At 40.3% G+C, this 22,257-nt stretch overlaps 1 protein-coding gene across 2 annotated transcripts in view; it reads right to left on the bottom strand.

The window, feature by feature from the left end:
• Positions 1-11,570: 11,570 nt before the first annotated feature.
• Positions 11,571-22,257, bottom strand: part of LOC125011377 (contactin-associated protein-like 4) — a 114,952-nt gene continuing 104,265 nt past the window's right edge. For both annotated transcript variants that reach the window (XM_047590569.1, XM_047590570.1), the window contains exons 21-24: positions 20,518-20,605; positions 15,394-15,612; positions 14,460-14,531; positions 11,571-12,493 (exon numbers count right to left, since the gene is read on the bottom strand). In XM_047590569.1, the coding sequence (XP_047446525.1) occupies positions 12,297-12,493; positions 14,460-14,531; positions 15,394-15,612; positions 20,518-20,605 (576 nt within the window). In that variant the 3' untranslated portion in view covers positions 11,571-12,296. The remainder of the gene's footprint in view (positions 12,494-14,459; positions 14,532-15,393; positions 15,613-20,517; positions 20,606-22,257) is intronic.

Here is a 22,257-nt window from a genome sequence, read left to right as displayed (position 1 = left end):
TGTGGTGGACAGAATAATATTGAAGGAGCTGGTCAGAAAGGTCCACACCACCCATGTGTTTATTGTAATCCGTCACTGGGTCTGGTCTGGGGAATATTTGTGTCTGCCACTGACCACCTCGCCCTTTGGCACGCCTCTGAACTGTTCCACCTGTGTAGGCCGTGTGAATGGTGGAGCAGACTGAGACTTCCCGTGTGTCCATCCATTTAGTGAATAGGAGGGGTCCATCTCTGATCCATCTAATGGTCCCTCTGCTCGACTTTTGCCACGTAATGGCATTCACTTTTGTATCTCTCCTATCTCTGTAAGTTCCACATGCAAGCACCTTCAAAGACAGAAGCTCCCTGAAAAGCTTCGGGCTTGTATAGAAATTATCACAGAGGTGATATCCAGTTCCTAAAAATTTGGTGTCTATCAATGTCATTACTGAATCAAAAGAAAGTCCTTGTCCGGTGGTGAAGTTGGATCTGCCTGTATAGACTGTAAAATCAATAGTGTAGCCATTACTTGAATCAGATAACACAAAAAGCTTTATGCCAAACTTTGTTGGTTTGTTTTTCATATACTGGCGCATTCCCAGCCTCGCTTTTGTTGCCACCATCCTCTCATCGACTGCAATATTCTGCCCAGGATGGTAAATTGTCTTGCACACATTCTTTATGTGACCAAGCAATGGCTTAAACCTGTCTCTGGAGACCCTCCTGAGAGATTCAGCATTTTGACCCGTACCTCTGAGCAACTGGTGTCGCAGGTGGGAAGTACGAGGATGGACCGGGTGACGGATCTTCAGATGAACAAACGACACAGGGTTGGGAGGAGGTAAAAGCTCCAGGAATGGAGGACTGAACGAAGCTTCTCTTAAATGCTGAAGGGCCATATCGGTACTTTCAAGATTCTGTAAATCAGGCTCGTTTAAAATCTCTAAATGTTGTAATTCGATCAGTGGAGTTAAAGTTTGCGGGTGAGGTTATGTCTTAATCCTTCAGTCGCTTGACTGTAAAGATAGTAGAGCTGACTGCGAAACCGAATTTTCCCCTTGGTCATTCATCATTAAAACAAACTATACCAATGTGAAGCTGCAGCCAGTTCCCAAACAGAAGTCAGTATCTTCCAGAACGTCTTCAAAACCTTCCCACTCGCCCCCCCCCCCCCCCCCGACGTCCAGAAGCAGATCTCCTCGTCCTCCTCCTGCCATTTCTTCTAATGGAACGTCTCAGTCCGGAGTCTAAACTATTTTATTTAGCCGTTTATTTTAAGTTTGTATAATTTGTTATTCTGGCTTGTTAATTCTGAATCCAGATGGTCAGATTCAATCGTTTCTTCAGCTACCAAAATCATGTTAAAATATCAAGTGATGTGGCTTACTTATCACTTAATTCATAAAATAAAGTTTCTAGAAGTTCTGTTAGCCGGGAGTCTCCCGTTTCTCCGGCATGTCGGGTATGATGAGTAACGGGTAGACAATGTTTTCGCTGGTACAAGTCGCCTCGATCACCTTGAGTGGCTGCTGATTTGAACTGCGCAACTATGACCATGGAGCTACCCTCCTCAGATTTATCACCTTCTTTTTAAGAGGAGCAACTAGATTCAGAGTTGTACTAAGCGATGCTGTCAACAAAATCTATTTGAGTTAGTGGATGACAGCAAACACATCACTGACATAAGACACTGAGGTAAATACTGAAGGAATTAATTATATCTAGTTATAGCATCATCAGATACGTGTCTACCATAACGAAATGTCTTTCCGATTTCTGTGTAATTACTTATAGTAAATTCAAATGTTACAAGAGAATGAACGGACAATAGAGGGTTGTGAGAATATATGGTTAGACCTTCAGTGTCAGGCCGAGACTCAAAGCAGGACTCAGAAATGACAAAATGCTTTTATTGGGTTCTCCAGAGATCCCTCACAGAGGGACAAACAAATGGCTACAAAAAAACCTAGATGCTAATCCTACAACTGAGAACGAAAAACTCTCCAGAAGGAGGAAAACTCAAATCAAAGAAACAAATAAAAAAAAACACAACACTCCAAATGGAGGAAAACCTCAGGACTAAGGATCTAAATTAAGGAAAGCATTAACAAAAACTCTCTCGAGAGGAATAACAGGCTTACTTGAAAACTTCTATGGTTGAAGACTTGAAACAAGGCACGGGTGCAGGTTGAGGACGATAACACTCTGACACAAGACAAGGGGAACACAGACTACTTAAACACATGGAGGGAAATAGGGGACAGGTGGAAACACTTAGGGCAATCAGACAGAGACACAAAGGAAGGGCAAGTGACCTGAAACGAGAGGAGAATTACTTTTCAAAATAAAACAGGAAATGACAGGACAAAACAAACCCAAGACAAGACACCCTCACCACGGTGTGACATTCAGTTTCTATGCCATAAGTTAGTACAAGATCTAAGGTGTGATTGAAACAGTGAGTTGAGCCATTTACATTCTGAGAAAAGCCAATTGAGTCTAATGACAAAATAGCTAAGACTGTCACTGCCAACATCAACATGGATGTTAAAGTCACCTCTTATAATGACTTTATCTGTTCTAAGCACTAAATCACATAGAAACTCAGAATTCAGCTAAAAATTCCCAGTAAGGAGCAGGTGGGCGATACCCCACAACAAAGAGAATGGGTTTTTGTGTTTTCCAGTCTGGATGAACAAGACTAAGAGTAAGGCTTTCAAACTAATTAAAGCTTTGCTTAGGTCTAGGATTAATACATGAATCAGAGTGGAAGATTGCTGCCACTCCTCCTTGGCCTGTGCCTCGAGGAATGTGATAGTTACTGTGACTGGGTGGCGTGGACTCATTTAAACCGACATACTCATCATCCTGCAGCCACGTTCCAGTCAAACTAAACAGATCAATCTGATCAGTTATCAAATCGGTCACTAAAAGTGATTTAGATGAGAGAGACCTGACATTCAAAAGACCACATTTAATTCTTATTGCTCTGTTGTACTAGTGAATTTGTGTTGATTTGTATAAGGTTCCTATGAATAACTCTATTTTTCCATTTAAAAAAATCTGGGAGCAGACAGCACATCTATGGAGTTTGTGGAGTTATGGGTGTGAGACAGTGCTAGTGAAGCGGCAGAGAGGCGTGTGAGACTGCAACTCTGCCCCTTATTCTGTTCTTATCCAAACCTGGATAATGTTGAAATAATTTTTCTGCCGTTGTCAATAAACTATAAAGTCAAAAACAGTAAAGGGGTCTTGTCATTCTTTAAGGTACGAGGGTAAAGGATGGAGAAAAAGGACGAACGCCTGATGAAAAAGCTATATTATTCACCGTCACACCCGGGAAGTTTTGGAGGAGTAGAACGGCTTCAGAGAGCTGTACAGGACGAAGGTGGGGCCAAAGTAAAAATTGATCGAGTAAAGGATTTTTTCTTTTTAAATCGAAGCAGGATGCCTACACTCTACACAAATCGGCCAGGATATATTTTGCTACAGAGTATTTGTATCACGAGGATGTTTGAAAGATCACAAAAAATAAATAAAATCACACCCTTCAATATCATCCATATGTTGTGTTGTCGTCGCTGCTCCTGGCTCATGGGCATTGTTAAAGCCCCAAAACTGGGATAAAATTACCACCCAAAGGCCAGTCCTAAACCATTTGTGTCAACTTGATACATTTCAAACTGTAGGAAACTGATTAGGTTCACTGCTCAGACTCATTTGTACCAACAGAATCCAGTCTTTCCCTTTTTTCCTACAAACTCCTCCGAGTTGTCATGGAGCGTTAGAGATGAGAGCTGCTCTCACCAAAGTGGAATTTAATCCACTTTCTCCCAGTTAGACCAGGATTTTCCCAGTGTTCCAACTATCAAGGCCACATCGTTTGTTGGATGCCACGTAAATGACCAGCGACTGAATCAAGACATGAAACCAAGTGTGTGTGATCACCGGTCACATTGGTCAAAGGTCCAGAGGAAACTAGTCCAACAGTTTGTGCAAACTTAATGCACAAATTCAGTCAGGAAAGTTGGTTTCTGTTCTTTTGATATCCAGTAAGTGATGCTTATATTGAAATGAGGTTTACTGTTGACATATATACAGAGCCAGCCTGAATGAGAAGGAAACCAGCAATTCTTTCTTTTAGACATGTTAAAATCTCTTTAATAGTATATTTTAACTATTTAGACACAACACAAAATATCCAAAAATAAATGTAGGTCACTTTTGGTATGTCAAGAGAATTTTTATATAGTTTAAGCTTTTTGTTTCTGTCATTTCTTGAAAATACATCACAGGAAATAATAGCAATGATTAAAACAAACACATCTGACAACACTATTTCAGCTCCTTTCCTCACAACTAACTGACTGCAACTGACTCACCTGACTTTATGCATCTCATCATCTCCCTCAGGTGTGATTCTCAATTAGCAATCAGCAGGTTAGCCAGCTGTCGCTGTTTCCACATCAGGTCATTATAGACCTGTAGTAGTAATATTTAAAGCACAAGTAAATAAACACAAAGAAGAACTGAGAGCTAAAATTGTGATTGTGACGATCTTTTCAGAAAAAACTACTGCAATGCATTTTTGAGGAAGGAACTAAACCACTACTCAGAGCAAAACTGTTCTCTGTACACTATAAACACAACCTGTTACTATAAACCTCAACCTGTTAGTATAAACCTCAAGATTAAGTTCCGTTTTAATTCATTACAAAAACTCTATACTTCCAAACACAAATAATTGGTTTAAGAGAAATTAAATAATAATTTAATTTCTTAAATATAAAACGATAACCTTTAAAATAAGATCGACCCACGTCATTAAAAAAGAAGTTATCTTTTAGAGACTATATGCTTTCTGATGAGTATCTGCAGTTTAATGGAAGGAGTCATTTATTTACAAGATTAGAAATTGCAAAAGATTATAAAATATTTTTTTCCCACTCTCAAAATGTCGTATTTTTCAGCGCAACAAACTCATTTCCATCATGTGTTAAATCTAATTCATTTACCACCACATGAATTACGTACTGACCATTATATTTAAATTATTATTTTGACAGTTTACATTGTGTATTATGTAAACCTCTTGAATTTTGCATATAAACTTATATAAAAGTTGGTGATAATTGAGGTCATGTCACAAAGGAGGCCCTGATTACTAAAGAGAAGGCAGCTGGAGCAGCAGGTGACACAGCAGATTATCCAATAGGATTCTTCGTTTGGGTTTGTCAGGTGTGTATAAATGGTGGTTTCTCAGGCCAGTTCGGTTTGGCTCCTCATAAATGTTTGATGCTGTGATTGTGTTGTGTTTAAAGGCAGGAGAGGCTGTGTTGACTAGAGCTACTTTTGACACTGGTGTGCTCTCTTCTTTGTTTTTCTGAGCCAACATGTATGTTTGTCCTATTGGCTCAGTAAGGAGGGTCTGGAAAAATTAGATTTTAGAGGGAAATCTTCTATGATGTACACTTTTAAAACCCTTTTTCTAATAAAAAATACAAATGTGGCTGCAAATCAACTGTTGGGTAACAAAGTTGAATATATCTTGAAGCTAGTTTATAGTAACTGGCCTTTAGTCTTTGAGTGAAGCTAAAAACAGTGAGGACTACACTGCAATGGATTTGGTTCCTCCCCAGACAAAAATACTTCAAGTACAAGATAATTTGTCTTTTAAGAGTTCATTTCTTATTTCAAGTGTTTAACTTGCTTATGTATAGATTTAATCTTAATTTAAGAAATATTGTCAAATGAAATTATCTGTCCATGCAGCAAGACAATTCCACTTGTTTTTAGTGTTTTTATCTTGTTTTTAGACCCAATTTGTCATGTTGCAAAAACACATTCACAGCAAATTCAAGCCATATTTTGATGCCTTACAAGAGAAACCAGCTCTGGAGATGAAGATGTGTGGGGACTAATCTACAATTTGTGGGAAAATTACTTTGTTTTTGGGCAACTTTATCGTGGGGCCACAAGCAGGGACAAGCAAACTAAGTAATTGATTAGCCCTGATTTTTGCACTGAAAAGGAGAAGCTCTCCAATCCCAGAATATCTCGACACGGCTCTGGCCATGAGGTATCTGAAGTCACACTAAAACAGTTTAGTGTCTTCCAGCTGCAGGTTGCTGACGAGCTTTAAAGATTAAAGTTGTCTTGACACGAGTACATTATCTAAATGGTACAACCCTATGCAAAATTAATATCTACTTATATTTGATAAATTAAATCTCACTCAGACATCCAGTGATGATACTATGGCTGCAATCAGACATTAAAAAAAATGATCTACTTATGCAATTAAATCCCTCTGCAGTATTCAAGTACACACTCACTTTCAAATGCTGCATAAATGACTGGTTACCATGCGTACAGATGACCTTTTAATATCAACAGTGCACTATTATCTGGGCCTGTGGTGATGATAACACGCTGCTGAAGTTGACAAATCACATTGTCTGCCTTGGAACAGTCACTACTGGGGAGCAGGAGTATCACTGTATCCACAGCACAGTGGTTGGGAACCTCTATTTATGTTTAACCTACAAGGTTGGAAATATTTCCAAAAGCCTCGTGTTGAGAGAACTGAATCTGCACGATGAAATGAAATGTGCAGCCATCGCTCACAACCCTTTCAGTCTGCTCCTTGCTGCTGCTAATATTCGCTCGGCACATCTGTACATTAACAAATACCTTTTTACCGAAACATCGATGCTAGAAATCAGACACGGGGAAAAGTGGCAAACGCTGTCACACTGTTTAGTTTGAGGCACCTGCTCTTAAATGGCATTCACTCAGATTATACTTTACATGGGCTGTGTGTGTGTGTGTGCTGCAGATATAGGAACGTTTTCTATAAAACTCCATCAGTCTCCGATGGGGGGGAATTAAACTGTAGCTGTCAGCTCCCTGCGTGAACAAAAAACAAGCAATTTAAATGGATCCATTTGCAAATACATTATTCATGTTCATCCAGTGAGTGCTAATATATTTCTACCTGCTACCATGTTTAACTCATTACTCAGGTATCTTTTTTTTCCTCCCCTGCCTACAGGCGGGGTGAATAAAATGAGGTATGTTGGATGATATTTCTGAGATGGTAATGTACATTCAGACTGCAAGTCCTGAAGGGCACTAATGATTCCTCCTGCACCAAAATGGCCATTACTGTAGCAGTATGTGTGTCTATATATTTCTCTAGGGGTTGCCAAATTGGAGAAAACGTCAGGTGTCAGTTAGTGGAGAAACTCGTAATTTTCTCCTGACAGGCAAGAGTTTAAAATGTCATCTGCACAACAAACCTGATCTCTATCAGCAAAAATGTGAGGAGCGAAAAAGCAGCAAATGGGGCAGGAAACAAGTCTGGTGGGGCGTCTGTACTGTGAACCGCAAATGAAAAGGGAGAGCGAGAGGAAGCCCGCTGAGTCGAGAGTGGAGGACGGAGGTGTTTGTAATGGAGAGGGTACGGGGAGCTCCACCAAGAACTATAATAACCCCGGGAGTTGCCGTTTCTTGGGCGTTTGAACAGCTTGGTGTGCAGGGGCAACAAGCTGAAAGTAGCCAATAAACCGAACAAACTCATCCCTTAGGCGGGTGATGAGGAGTGAAACTAGACTTGAACTGCAGAGCCACAACAGAGGATGTTGTCTAAGCTACAGGTCGTCTCTGACCACATCTCCCACCCACTCTACGGAGACCTGGACGGACTCGGAAAGGATTTCAGTCAGACTTATTTAATCAAAAACTGCCACAGGAAATATCTGTGGAACATCAGACTTCCTCAAAATGAAATAAAGATGGTACATATGGATAAATAATTGTGGAACTATCTGAGTTTTACGTAGTTGATAACAAATCAACATGGCCGCCTACAACCAATCACCACATGGCATTTTTATGGAAAGATACCACTATATATTATATGTACAATTGAGTAAATTGAAATTTATAAATATATGGTAGGAACACTGAGATGCGATAAATCCTTGACTTCCAGACTAAATAACAAGGAGAAGAACAAACCTTGGAGCAGGTTCATGTGATTTGGATTTAACACACGTCCTTCCATGGGTTTGTAATTTAGTGGAAAGTGAATTCAGAGGCACAGATACAATGTGTTGTTGTTCAATAATAAAATTTGACACAGTGTAAAATAGTAACTGTAATTTTACCCTAGATCTACTATAAAACAGTTTTACAACTGTAAAACACCAATTAAAAACTAGGTAACAGCTGATCACTGTAAATTCACATTCTCACTATACAATTTAAGTGCTGTTTCAATGTGTTAATATTACCCGTCAATAAGAGAATGACCCATATTCTAAAATATTTAAGATAACTACAAAAAAAAAATTGATGTAATTATTTAAGTCAATTAGGGAATGGGAGCAAAGTCAGTTTGTCAAAGTCACTAAAGGAGGAGTCTTCTCCTGTCTTCAGACTCATCTACTCATAAAAAATAAAATTAAAAGTCAATTATGAGAATCAAATACAGTAGATTACTTATTTACAGTACTATTCTGGTTACTGTAATTTACTTTACATTAACCCTGTGTGTACTGTGATTTTTACAGTAATATTCAAATTACTGTGGACAAGGTTTTACTGTAAAGTTTACTGCATTCTACTGTAAAAATCAAACTGTGTTTACTACAGTACATTGTCAAAAAAGAAATATCTGTCATGATACCTAGACTTTTGTTTAAGTGATTGTTTACATAATTATGGATTTAAGACATGATCATAATGAACATAAACATTAGTCTTTAATAAAAATGTGTGCAGGGTATATCCCATGGACTCCAAAACTATCTCAGTTATATATTGATTCATATCTCAAGTTTGACTTGTATAAGTATAATATACTGCGGTTGAGCTGTGACAAACCCATAATCTGTCTGTCCTGATCACATCTGTCACAGTCTGGTTTGGATCAGACACCAGACAGGACAGAGACAGACTGGAGACAACAGAGAGGATTACTGGCGCTGACCTTCCCTCCATCCAGGACCTGGACCAGTAAAACCTCCACTGACCCCCCCACACCCCGGACACCATCTGTTCAGATCCCTCAGGCCAGTGTTACTGTACGCCAAAACCTCCCGGCACAAAAACTCTTTCCCCGACTCTGAAGAACCCACGATAACTCATTACATGTAGGTGCTACTGTTAAAACACATTGCACATATCTTCTATTACTATTTTATTCTGAAAGTCTAATTTATGTTGTACAGTTTTTCTATTTTCATGCTTATTTAAGTGCTTTTTCTTGCACCACTGAACAATGTGAGTCAGATTCCTTGTGTGTGTTCATACATACTGGGCCAATAAAGCTCATTCTGCCTCAATACAATCAGCATAACACCACTGAAACTGTGCCAGCGTTCAATCATCCTTTATGTGCAGTTCATTGTTTTCACAGACACTTGGTGAATCTGATCTTAATCTTTAAATTACTTTTAAGAGAAAATGTGAAATGAGCCGCGTTATCCATCAGGATTATTATATGTGCTGGATGTTTAAAAATCACTTCAGTGCCTGTGTGAAGTTTCCAGCTAAAGCCACAGCTTTTTGTTTTTATTTTTTAATTGCCAACACTATTTCAAGTAACTATGACCAAGATGCAGCCATGTTTACATGAGGCATTTTTATTCTGATCATGCAAAAAAGACCCAAGCTGCAAAAATGGCTCATGCATTTTTTTAATTAAATGTGTGCTTCATTCCTACATCTTTCATCAGGGGAAGTTTAAGGTAAATGTAAGGTCCAGTTTTGCTCCTTTGCTGTGCAGGCAAAGCTACTTATCCAATTTCACTTTGTGCCTCAGAACTATTTAACTCTACCATCAAGTTCACATTAAAGGACTCTGACGGAGAACCTGCTGTCAGTGTTGACTTGTTTGGTGAAATCCCCGTCTCGCTGAGGGACGGCGCTGTCTGTCAATCCTCTCCTCCTCATTCACATCAGCTGGATCCACACACGGAGCGATTTCCACGTGTTTTCATCATAACCCTGTCAGTATCTCAGATTACCCTCACATCTCATTCTCATCGCCTCTCTGCTCTCCGAGCCGAAATCGTAATCCACCTGTCGGATTGAAGCGGATTTTGAAAACACATTAACTGCCTGTGCGTGCGGCGAAGGAGGTGACAGGCGCAGTTTTATGAAGTGTGAGCTGCTGTCAGCGTTAAAAGCTTCGCTGTTCAAGGCGCATTAAGAGAGCGGGGAGAGGAGGCTCTCAGCAGGCGGCGTGCAGCGGGGGAGGAGAGAACTTTTTAAAGTGGATGTAAAGGTTTGAATTAGAATCACTGAGGGGAAGATGTTTTCTCTTAGGCGCCGTAGCTAGTTCATGGGGGAAAATGGCATCTTTCAGTATTTCTATGTTACACAACATGACAGGTACAACTTCTACAGCTTCAGATGCAGTTGGGGTTTTAATTAAACTTTACTTGCTCAAAGGCTGCACGTCAGTCTAAACTTTAAAATAATTTTGGCCCTCACTGAGTTGCTACGTGAATGTTTTGCTGCTTAAAGGTTACACCGATTGGGCATAACACCAAGACTTGTGTCACAACTGTTGTGGAGGCACAAGGGAGAACTACACATCAGAGAATGGACATGGACCTTCTGAGGGCGTCCTGTGGTGTCTGGAAGTGTTGCCAGAGGGGAAATGACAAGTTATTGTACCAGAAACTCAATTATTGTACATACCTGATTTGAGTTGTTCATAAAGTGTTTTTGTGTGTCTGTGTCAGGCTCCTACCATCAAGGAGTGTCATTACTTTGGGGTGGGGGTGTTTGGTCTGGTTTAGGTGGGTGCTACATGTCTAAGTAACATCCACATGAATGAATGTCGGGTCCAAAAGTTTCCCAGCAGAGCACTAAATTGTCACAAGATGGTCAGTGTTGTTCACTTATCCTGGCAGTGGTCATAATGTTGTGGCTGATCCCTAAGATAAACATTAACCTCCTGAGACCCAAGCTTTTATTGTGCATTGTTTCTCAAAGGACCTAAGACGTATTAAAAACTATGCTTCATCTTTGAATAGGACATTTAATCCCAACATCCTCAAACGGGTACTTGCTAATTAGCGACGCTGTAGCTTGTTACTACTGATAGAATTTGTTAAATTTGTGAGTCATATCAAACCAGAAGTTTCAACCATAAAAATAAGAATAATATGAAGATTTTGCTGAAATTCCCACTATCATGCTACTTTTTTTTTTTTTTAACACTGGTTAGTGTTTGCTACCACTAGATGGCAGATAAAGGCGTCCACTTATGAGGACAACGGGTCTAAATGAAGCAGAATAAGCTGCAACAAACCTAAAACTTAAGTTTTTAATTATGCTTTCACTGTAACAACTTTCCTTTTCTAAACTTTATTCATTTCAGTCCCTCAACCATGGCTGTTCAATCTGGACTGAGGCTGATGATGGTTAAACCTCTGCTCACTTATATTTTTGGTCTCTACCACTATCCCCAGGGAAGTGTTTGCTAAACGCTCCGCTATGTCCACCAGAACAGAAGTGAACGGTAAAGTGGTCGACACGTTGGCTTGATGAGCTGAAAGTCACTGCAGACTCAGGTGATGGTTCCCACATGGTCATTTTTATTATCAACAATACTGATTACAGCTTTACGGCTGATTTAGACCCACAACCAAGTTCACGATTCCGAAAATTTTGTCAAATGGTTTGAAATGGAAATAACTGGTGTATAGTGTATCTTTAGACCACAGATCCCACGCACTTCAAGAAGAGGAGCTGAAAGGAAAATAACTGAGGGGATGCTAGCAAAAAAAGATGAGATATCCTTGGACATTCAGTGGGTGAAATGTGGGTAAAACCTCCCACACAGGAAATAAACTAACATCGTGCCAATTTGGATTTGCTCTCCGTCCCTCTCTGGGTAGAAACTCAACCACAAGAAGATGTCGCTCCACATTATTTCCTGCCTATACACAATAAAATACTGACACCTCCATTACTTTCAACATGACAAAGTGACATTAGCCAGAGATCGTTACAAAGACATTATTCAACATTTACATTTTCAAATATGTACAGAACAAGTATATCAACACGTTTTTAAAGTCCGACACAGTCGCCAGTTTTCAGTGTCCATTTACAATTTCCAGTAAAGCAACAGAAAGAAAACACTGAATCGTTCATGTTTGCCTTCCACGTGCTCCAGAGCCTCCTCTGCCAGAGAAGAAGTGTCCGAGTGGCTCTTAAGTGCACTGCAAAGCCCTGAGGTGTGTCAGGACACTCCCGTCTGCCCCCGCTGGGCTCCAGAAACCACCAGGTCCGCGGTTAAATGAAATACTCCTTTGGGTTTTCAGCGGTGAGATTCTGGGAGCCGGCCTGGTTGTTGAAAGGAAAGTCTGGGCTGTCCTCCTGCTTGACTCCCTTCACTTCCTGGTTTCGGTACGTGTCCTTCCTCTGGTACAGGAATCTGGCTGTGATCGCCAGGCCAGACAAAACCACGAAGATGACGACGGCAACGACACCTGCAACATGGACGGATTTCAAGACTTAAAAAATGATGAAAAAAAAAGTCATTCTATATGAATGATTAAACGACATCATACCGCTACTCCAGTATCTGTACAAACTCTTATCCCTGTTGTACATTCAAGGACATTAAACAATAAATTCCTGAATCCATCTGAAATCTATTAAATATATAATAATAATATATACCGTTATTGTAAAATTACACTAAAACAAGTACAAAATCTTGGACTTTGATAGCTACCAACTGTTTTTGGATGTCTCTCATCTTTAAGGTCTCAAATGAATTAGCCCCTCAACTATGACAGGGCTTCATGAAGAAACTAGACTAGAGGAGACTGTGATGTACAACCCTACGTGATTTAATTTGGCCAAATGGTGGCGTCCATCAGAGGAACACACTGTGACAATTACACCACCTTTAAAAAAAAAAAAAAAAAAGTGGCTGAAAAGTCAAACCTGCTCTCGTGAGGAACTTTGTCTGGACTTTAAATCGTTATATGGATTTTTTTTTTTTTTTTTTTTTTTTTTTTATTATTTGTATGTCATGGTGTATTGTCTACTGAGCCCTAAAGGGACATGGGGGGGGGGGGGGGGGTGGTAATAAATAAGACATCTCTGACCCATTCACCTGCCTAGATGGATGAAATCAAGCATTTACTTGTGTATCGGCAAAGATGGAGCTGATTTAAACACCAGGCAGGTCTTTGGTAATTTCTTCCCCGGGATAAATAGTAACAAAAATATATATTGTATTATCCATTATAATTTACAAAGTAACTAAAGCTGTCAGAACTATAAATTGCCCGCTGACATGTACGAGTGAGATGGGAAACAGCAGAGATCAGGCCACATGAAACTAGACGTGGGGGGTTGATATGAATCACAGGACGTCCCAGGTGAAACTAGTCGTGTGCTAATACATTTTTCATCTTGTGCACCTCGTAGAGGCAGCTGGAGCAAGAGATGCGTATCTTTTGAGCACAAAATAATTCTCCCCCCCTCGTGTCCCCTTAGGGGCTCTGTAATTGTCTAAATGTTTTATGATACCTGCCTTATTTATTTATATATTTCTGATCCCCATTAGTCACTGCCTCAGCAGCGACTATTCTTCCTGGGGTCATATTAAATGCACTTGGAAAAAAGTACAGATAAAATTAACAAATTCATATCAAGTGACGAATACCATCTTCAAACAAAACCAAACCAACAATTATCTTAAATGAGAAAAAATGAATAACTTGATTAAGTAATAACGGACTTAATTATAAACAAAGTCGAGCAAAGATAACAAGGCAACGAAATAAAAAGAAAAACATAATTGTAACAGAAATTACAAATGAAACAACTGTCAAGAACAAATATGGTAACAGTACTACAGACACAATTAGACACAATGTTCCTATTAATTAAACCTTTTCTGAAGTTATTTTTGAAACTGACTTTGCAGATAATTGAGCTCTTAGGACTGTGGATGAAATTATATAAAAATAAATGGAGCACACTTTTATAGGATAAAGGCAAAAGTTTTCCCAAATTTCTGCACAGGTGTAATTGGTTAAACCGCCCTCAGTGTACTGGACAGTGTAATGGCCAGTTTTAAATGGCTTTTCTCCAGGTCTCACCTCCTTTCTATCTGCTCAATTATAGATTGAACCTTTTTTTTTTTTTCCAGTCTTCACTTTGAATCAATCTGTGCCGGCAGAGCAACACAGTTTTAAATGGCTTTTAAATGAACTCATGGCTGGCACATCACTTTACTGTCTCTGAGATCAACATCTGTCCTTGGCTTTGTTCTCCTGAGTAAACCTTTTAAACTTGTCCTTTGGCACTTTCTTTAAAAAAAAAAAAAAAAGAAAAGAAAAAAAAAGGCACAAATGTGTTAGTATTTTCTAGATGAAAGACTATATGATTTGAGAGTGAGTTTCCTAAATGGTGAGAGATGGTGAAAACGTTTAGTACCTCCAATCAGGGCTGAGTCGGTCCGGATGGCATTGACTAAAGGTTGACCTGAACCCACTGAACCGGGCTGGTCTACAGCACAGAAAGTAGAGAGAAGGGAGCAGAAAAAGGTGCAGGCAGCAAAAGAGAAGCAGAAATTGTAAATGGGCATTTACAGAGCACAAGAGGACAACATTGGCTGCGTTTCCATTGGTTGTTCGCAAAATAAAACCGATATTTCTGAAACTTCGACGTACAATTGCGCTTTCTATGTTTCCATTGAAAGGATGTTTTGAGAATGAACCATAACTCTGACAAATTGTGACGTGAGTCTTCACTTTGAGGAAGATGGACTTCAAATCAAATGGTCACCTGACCCCTACATGAGAACCATTTCATGAGAGCATGAAAAGGTTTTAGAGATATTTAAGAGGGCGTTTCTGTTACGATACCTTTAGGTTTTGCACATTTCTAGGGAGGAATGGAAAAGCAGCAAATGAGAAAATATGTGGGAACAAGATCAGAAAGCAAATATTGCATTAGCTCTCCAAAGCATCCAAAACCGGATCAGAACAAACTCAGAGGAATGAAATCTCCCTGTGTTCCACAGGAGTGACTCAACCACGCTATCATTAAACTCCCAAAGACGAGGAACACGCAATACGTTTACATGCATGTGAAAATGAATTATTGCCTTAATCAGACTTTAACTGGCCACTTAAGTAAAAATGTTACTCCAACTAAAATCAGAGTAAAACCCAGAAAATGCAATTGGAAATTGATATTTCTCCAGCATGTGTACGCTTAATTGAAGTTAAACTGGACAACGGGTGGTGTATGTCCTCCAGATCTGACCTGATGCATGGTCTTCAGGCTTTTTATGGATCCAATTAAAAGGTGAATTTGAATTATGCCGTTTCAATTACATTCAGGCAAAGTTCACTCCATCTCTTACCTGACAGGTGGTGGGTGTTTTCGGCTGCGTAGGGATTGGCTGAAGCTGCAGAGCCACAGTTGGACTGGACTAAAGGTCCGGTGATGACGATGGGGCTGGAGTCCGGGTGGAGCAGAGCTGCTTTCAGAGGGCTGATGGTGTTGAACTGAACCACTGAGAGGCAGCCGGTAAAACCCAGAGACGCCAACCTGACCAGGTCTGGATCCAAGTCATCAGACTCTACAGGGAAATAAAGAGATCTGACCTTTTATCAATGTTACAGCAACTTTATGTGATCTGGTGTTTGCCCTTAAAGGTCGAGCTCCATCCTATCCTAGACCTTATAGTAGTATATCACCCAATAGATAATTTTGCTCTAAAACATTAAAGCGCAGGCTTACTAGGTAGAGTCCTCAGCTATCAGACCCATCTCCTGTGGAACCAGTACCAACATTGGGTTAGAGCCTAAACTATTCGACCCATCCACGAATGCACGTCCCAATACAGAGCGAACAAACAGCCCAGACAGGTCTTGTCTAAAGGATTGAACTTCTCCACAACACCCTAACAGATACCTGTGGTAGACCTAATCACAGCCTAATCTGGAGGCAGAACAACTAAGGTTGAGGGGTATTTCTGCCATTGACCAGTAGTAAGGCAGTGTCACTATAGGCATCACTGCCGACAAAGATATGCAGTAGTTTAAATATGGTTGATCATGCCAAACAAATCTGTTCTGTCAGTGACACAGCCACATATGAGAGACACTGACAAGAAGAAGAAAACTACCCACAACAGCTGGAAATGGAAAAGGCCATTGACTGTTGCAGCCTTGGGAAGACACTACCTTTAATATTTATAAACTCTCCAAGATGCACAAGGAAGGAACCCCACTCATCACATGTAACGTTATTAAACTACTCCAAAACTGTCAAGAACATCTATTGAACTAGATGAAACCACTGCATAATAACACATTGGTTTTATATAGCACTTACAATTGAATACATTACTCACCCCCACACACACTCACATCCTGGTCGTGATAAACTACCTTAGTAGTCACAGCTGGCCTGGGGCAGACTGACAGAAACATGGCTGCCAATCCACACCAACAAATTCTACGACCGCCACCAAACATCACTCACTCTGTGCACTATGTCACCTCACTCTTTTTGCCCCAGAAGCAACAAAAATGGAATGGAACCACAGTAGAACACTCTGGCTCAGCCAAGAACACATCTGTGTCCAGTTTGGAAATCGGTGGTAGTTGAAGGTCTATTTAACAGGAGGTTATGCAGGCATTTTTTTGAGGGGCGGGGCTTAGCCGGAGGCAATAGATCTCAAACACTGTAGCCTGTTAACAGTGGTTAGCATATTTCAATTGCAAGAATGGACGAGGAAAAGACGGTCTCGGGGTGTGAGTCTATTAGTATATTCTCTAAAATATGTGAGTGTAATTTTAAAAAGTTGACTCTGTCTGACGGGATGACCGATCCTTACACTGTCACTCACTGGATGGACGATTTGACCGAAGGAGGACACAGAGGGGACGAAGTCTGGTCTGTCTATAACAAGTGAAGGTTCTCCAAAAGATATTACAAGATGTAAGTGGAACCACTGTGGAGGGCAACATAGCAGATGCAACTTCTGCTTGGACACCAATGAAACAACTAATGTTGAGTTAGCTAGTGGTAAGCATTACATGAAACGAGTATCACCCAAATAACATAATTTCAGTCACAATTTAGTCTAACCATAATGTTAACCAGGCTGAAAATTATGATGCATTACATGTTATCTGATATGAAGTGTGCACATGGATTCCAATCGTTTCTTTTTCATCAAAGTTGTCTACGACTGACAGTGGCTGGTATGTGACAAAACTTTATGTTAGTGTTTGATTTTTCAGTTTTATCAGCTAAAAATACAGCAAGACGACATTTTCATGGTTGAAAGTGACAAGTGTTCGCCTCAAGCTTCCCTCTGTTTTGCCTCCAGCTGACGTCGTGACGTGAGAATATGGAGCCACCCTCTGAAACATATCGAAATACTCCTTACACTCCATCTTTGTGGGTGCATTCAGTGGAAAAGAAGGAATAAAAACACAGTGGAAGCATCACTGAGGAGTGTGAATATCTGGGCTTTTGTCAGAAACACAAAGAAACATAAAATGGTCCTAAGATTCCCAAACATCCCATATGGGGCGCTGGCTGCATGTAGGCTTTTCTTTGTCTTCTAGATGAAGCATGCGAAGCTCGAACAACATTTGGCACCATCCATAACTGCCTGGTACTCTGCTTTGAAGTCTGCATCCATCAATCCACTAGACAGATGTGCACTCTCCACCTATTTCTGTCCATTTTATTGATTTCAATCCCTTCATCATTCACCTCCGCTCCTTCACAGCGGTGTAAACAGCAGCTGTGAGAGCCAACATTAAGGCTGGAAGCGGCTGCATCAGTGTCGGTGTTCAGATGACTGAGAGGTGACTGTGGTTTTACTGGGACACATCTGCATGCTGATGAGAGCAGCAGGAAACATGGCTGCAGCTGGTGAGTTCCTCTCAGCTGATCCGTCACCCGCCCTCCCCCAGCCTCTCTATACTCCTTCTGGCTCCATTAGTTAGGCTGATGGATGATGGGGTTGGAGGGGAGCGACAGAAAATTCACTTTCTTGCTGCTTTTCTGATCATAATCTGACTCTCTGCCCTCTCTAGTTTGACAGAAGGTTCACATGCTGACATGATGGAGTTAAAACGCTGGAGCTGATTTAATAGTAAGTTAAAATAAATATAGACAGTTCAGACTTTGGAATAGCAAACTGGATTTCATTTCCATGGCTAAAAATGAGTAACTGCACATTGGGAACACAAAGATGCTAACGGCAAACTGCTGCAAGAGGTTCTAGTCACCAGTAATTTAGCTCAAAGACTGACAATACTGATGCAAATTGAATAATTTTCTTACATAATATAACTTGATAGAACTAGCTGGTATGAATAAAATTGCCATTCACATCATTCAGCCTAGTCTTTGATGGAGTCCGTCAGACCATGAAGCAAAGAGAAAGCCAATAACATTTGTCACTTTAACTCATTTACTGTTCCCCATCCAGGAATTATACAAAGTGGAAGTTAAGTGGATAAAGGGCGGCACCAGAGCATCTGTGCCGTTGGTTCATTCTTTGTAATAAAGCATCAATTACATGTAAAGGTGCTGAGGAAGGTGATGGTAGCTGGAGGTTCACTAAATTAAGGGATTACGATACAACAATTTAGCATTTTATATATTTCAATCCAAATCTTTTTATTTTATCAAACCAAAATTATCTCAATATAATGTACAAAGACAAGCGCCCAACTAAATGTAACGAGGTTTATACAGCACTCTATAGTGTAGCTTGCTACACATCCTGTATTATAGGGTTTAGAATAACAGACACTATCTCCCACGACAAAAAAATGCTACAAGTAGCTGAACAACTTTGTTCATGAGATATAGACTCTAACGTACCTCTGGTTATTATTTTTTAATTTCCACCTAGAGGTCCTCCAATTTAAAATATTGAAATACTCTAGCAAAAAATTGATGGACCAAACAAAACTCAATATAATAACCTCCCTCAGAATGAAAATGATGAGACTGAGAGGTGTGGTGTAGACCTTGTAAATCCACTCAACAGAGAAATATCAGCTCCTGGAGGAGTTGGTTCTGACTGGCTGGTCTCTCACCAAATACTAGGAGGAAGGTCCCACAGATAAGGTATAGAGGCATCCAACCTACAGCTCCTTTTGTTATGAGCAATTGAATTCCAATGAGGCTGACAGCCTGTCTCTTTAACAAGGTTGTCTCCACTCTAGGACAGGGTCTACTGTATAAAAGTGAATGCAACCTCACTATCATCAGTCGATTCTGTACTTGCTGTAGCTCACGTATCGACTCCTTTCTGCAAGTAAAACTTTGAAACTCCAGTGACTGTCGTTCTTGATTAAATAATTTCAACTTGGTCCTTCGAGCTGGATCCCAACAGCTTTTGTTCCATCCAGGGTTTGGGGACTGACACTGCATACGGGGTCAATCCAGGATTCGTATTTAAAGACCTCCAACTGAACTGTCGGGTAAAGAGGCCGGTACCTGCTCCCAAATAGAACAGAGTGGACTCACTGGACCCTTGGGTGGAACAATTTAAAAGAGAACTGTTGAAAAATCTTCTATTCAATTCATTATTTTTGTCAAGGAAACTTGGAAAAACATCTTTTACTGAATTCATGATAGATGTGATGCTCCACGGCACACACGCCTCATTTTTTTCCCCCCCAACAATTTCACATAGGTGTCAGAGGTCCAACATTGTTTTCAAAGTGTATTATCCCAAATTTCAGCCAGCCAAAAACTTGCTCTACTGAATTCTACTGTAAACAGGCTGCTTCTGCGCCTGCACCTTTAAATTAATGAGCTGTGTCTGTCTACGCCAAATCCACGCCCTCTCTCTTGGGTAGAGGATGCAGCTTTCGCTGATGTTACCATGCGCTAACGTTTACGGTGGATTTATGACTATGGCTGATAGAGGCGCTGTCGGTCAACGTTACCAGTTTGAACCAGAATCTGTCCCAGAAGGAGGGGTTCCTAAAGAAGTTCAGACTCTGCAGCTGCACGTGTCTGAATAGTTAAAAAATATTATGTCTGAATATGTTAGCAGAAACTAGCATTAGCTACATGGTAGCAACTGTAACAACACATACGAACAAACTTTAAGGGTTAGTGTTATGGTTTGCTCGTTCCTTTGCCATACATGTTTGCGAGGATAAAAAATGGCACCTGATCGGTAATTTTAGAGGGAGGGTGGGCAGGGTCATCTTTCTGGGGGTGGGTCAAGGGCAGTATCATTACAGGAGGGAGTGGTTATTTCCCCACATGATGTCAGGACGGGTAAATTCTCAGATCCGGAGAGGATTGTGTTTGTTAGGACCAAGATGAACATATCACTTGCATAGTCAATCTGTTTTTCAGCATTTACTCCCTAATAAATCCCCCATCGAGTGTTGGATGAGGCCAAATGTCTAAGAGTTGTTATTGAAATGCACATCTGAGAGCTCCCTAACCAAAAAGGCCTTCTCTCTGCATTTACTTTACGCTAACTTACCGTCCAATCTGCCCAACACCAGCGACTTGATGGCGTTAAATTCTCTGTCAGACGTCAGGTTGAAGTCTTCTCGGGCATTTTGATCAATCTGAAAGGAAGCAGGAAAATGTGATTAAATATTTAAACCAACACATTAGTGCATTCTCAAAACTACTAATAACCAGACGCTGTTATCTCCATGTTAAAAACTGTGGTTGCTTTTGTTTTATAGTTGACTCTTCAAAACTGGTCAGCTTTCCCTTTGTTTTATAAGTGGGAGAAATAAGTGACAGTAGTCCAGAGTGAAATTCTCCACTGGAGTTTATTTTAACGAGGGTCTGCGCTACAGAATGCACCATGGGACAGTGAAGATGGTTGGATCCACTTTTTGGAAACTGAACAAAAGCCTCCAATGAAAGGGGTTTGTAAGGGAACGTTAAGTAGGCGGGAGAAGCACCAAAACATCCCGTTGAGCCATGAATGTGTACACTAACTTCCATCCATCCCCACAAAGAGAGACAACCATTCACACTCAGACCTACATCAAATTTAGAATGAACAATAAACCTAACGAGCATAAGACCCCATAGAGAATCTTTGGGGTGTGCTGGACAAGGCTTAGTGCAGTGGTCAGACTCTCCCATCATCAACACATTGGTGAAAAATGAAGATAAAGGTGGTGAAATGATTAATATTGGTGTTTTACCAGACAATGTATTTCTGTATATCTACAGTAACAGAAACAAAAAACCCACGAGGTTCTACAAATGGCAGAACAAGCAGCTTTGCAACATCATTACACTCTAATATAACAATAAGCTCCAGGCAAAGTTTTCGTTTGTCATAAAGTAATGAGGTTTATTTTACCACTGCCTTCCACATATAATAACCCGGAGCGGTTTTACTCAGTCTATACAGAAAAGACTCTCTCAATAAGGTTCAAATCACAGGAAAAACTCCTCGACTTATTAAATATAGTACATCAGATTTCGAGGAAAGAAAGAAATATCTACTGGAGTGTTGTCAGGGAACTGAAGAGAACCAGAACACTGGTCTCTGATAACTCCAGTCATAGAGGACACAGTAGCCCAGAGTTATTTAGATTAAGACGAGTCTTTTTTTCTATGGGACACTTACTCAGATGACAGGATTTAATGGTATCCACTTGAGAGAGCAGTGTAGAGACTCGGGCTGGGGGTATTGATGTAAATATCCATAGTATCGATACCATGGGTAGTATCGGTATTGGATCAATACTAACGTGATGAGCTCAATACTTTTAGTTATCTTTCATTGTTGTTTTGGTGTTTACATCCTTATATTTATATTTTTGTTACATTGTTCCTTTTCCTTCTTTTGCACTAATGAATTTTTCGGTATCGGCGATACTAGCCCTGTATTTAGTTGGTATCGTATCTATGCCAAAATTCCCGGTATCGCCCCCCCCTCAGTAGAGACTGTGAGGATATCGCCGGGTGAAACTCTGGTTGAAGTTCACCTGATGCGTCCGGGAGAATGTTGCCAACAATATATTGACTGAATGGGATGGAGACCAAAATATTTCTCTATAAACTAGACACGGTGGTTCCAGACGAGGTCACCTTCCATTTCATCTCGGGGTGTTAATCATGGAGACGTTCAGTCTGCCGGCTTGTGGATAGATGAAGTTTACCTCGTACATCATTTGAGGCCGTTGTTAACAAGATAAAAAAGATTCAGATCTGATCAGGTTGCTTCATATTTCATCTGGAGCTGTTCTTC

The sequence above is a fragment of the Mugil cephalus genome, chromosome 7, assembly GCF_022458985.1.
Source record: "Mugil cephalus isolate CIBA_MC_2020 chromosome 7, CIBA_Mcephalus_1.1, whole genome shotgun sequence".
Taxonomy (NCBI): Eukaryota; Metazoa; Chordata; class Actinopteri; order Mugiliformes; family Mugilidae; genus Mugil; species Mugil cephalus.
The sequence above is the reverse complement of the archived record's forward strand: the minus strand, read 5'-3'. Positions and strand labels throughout refer to the sequence as shown.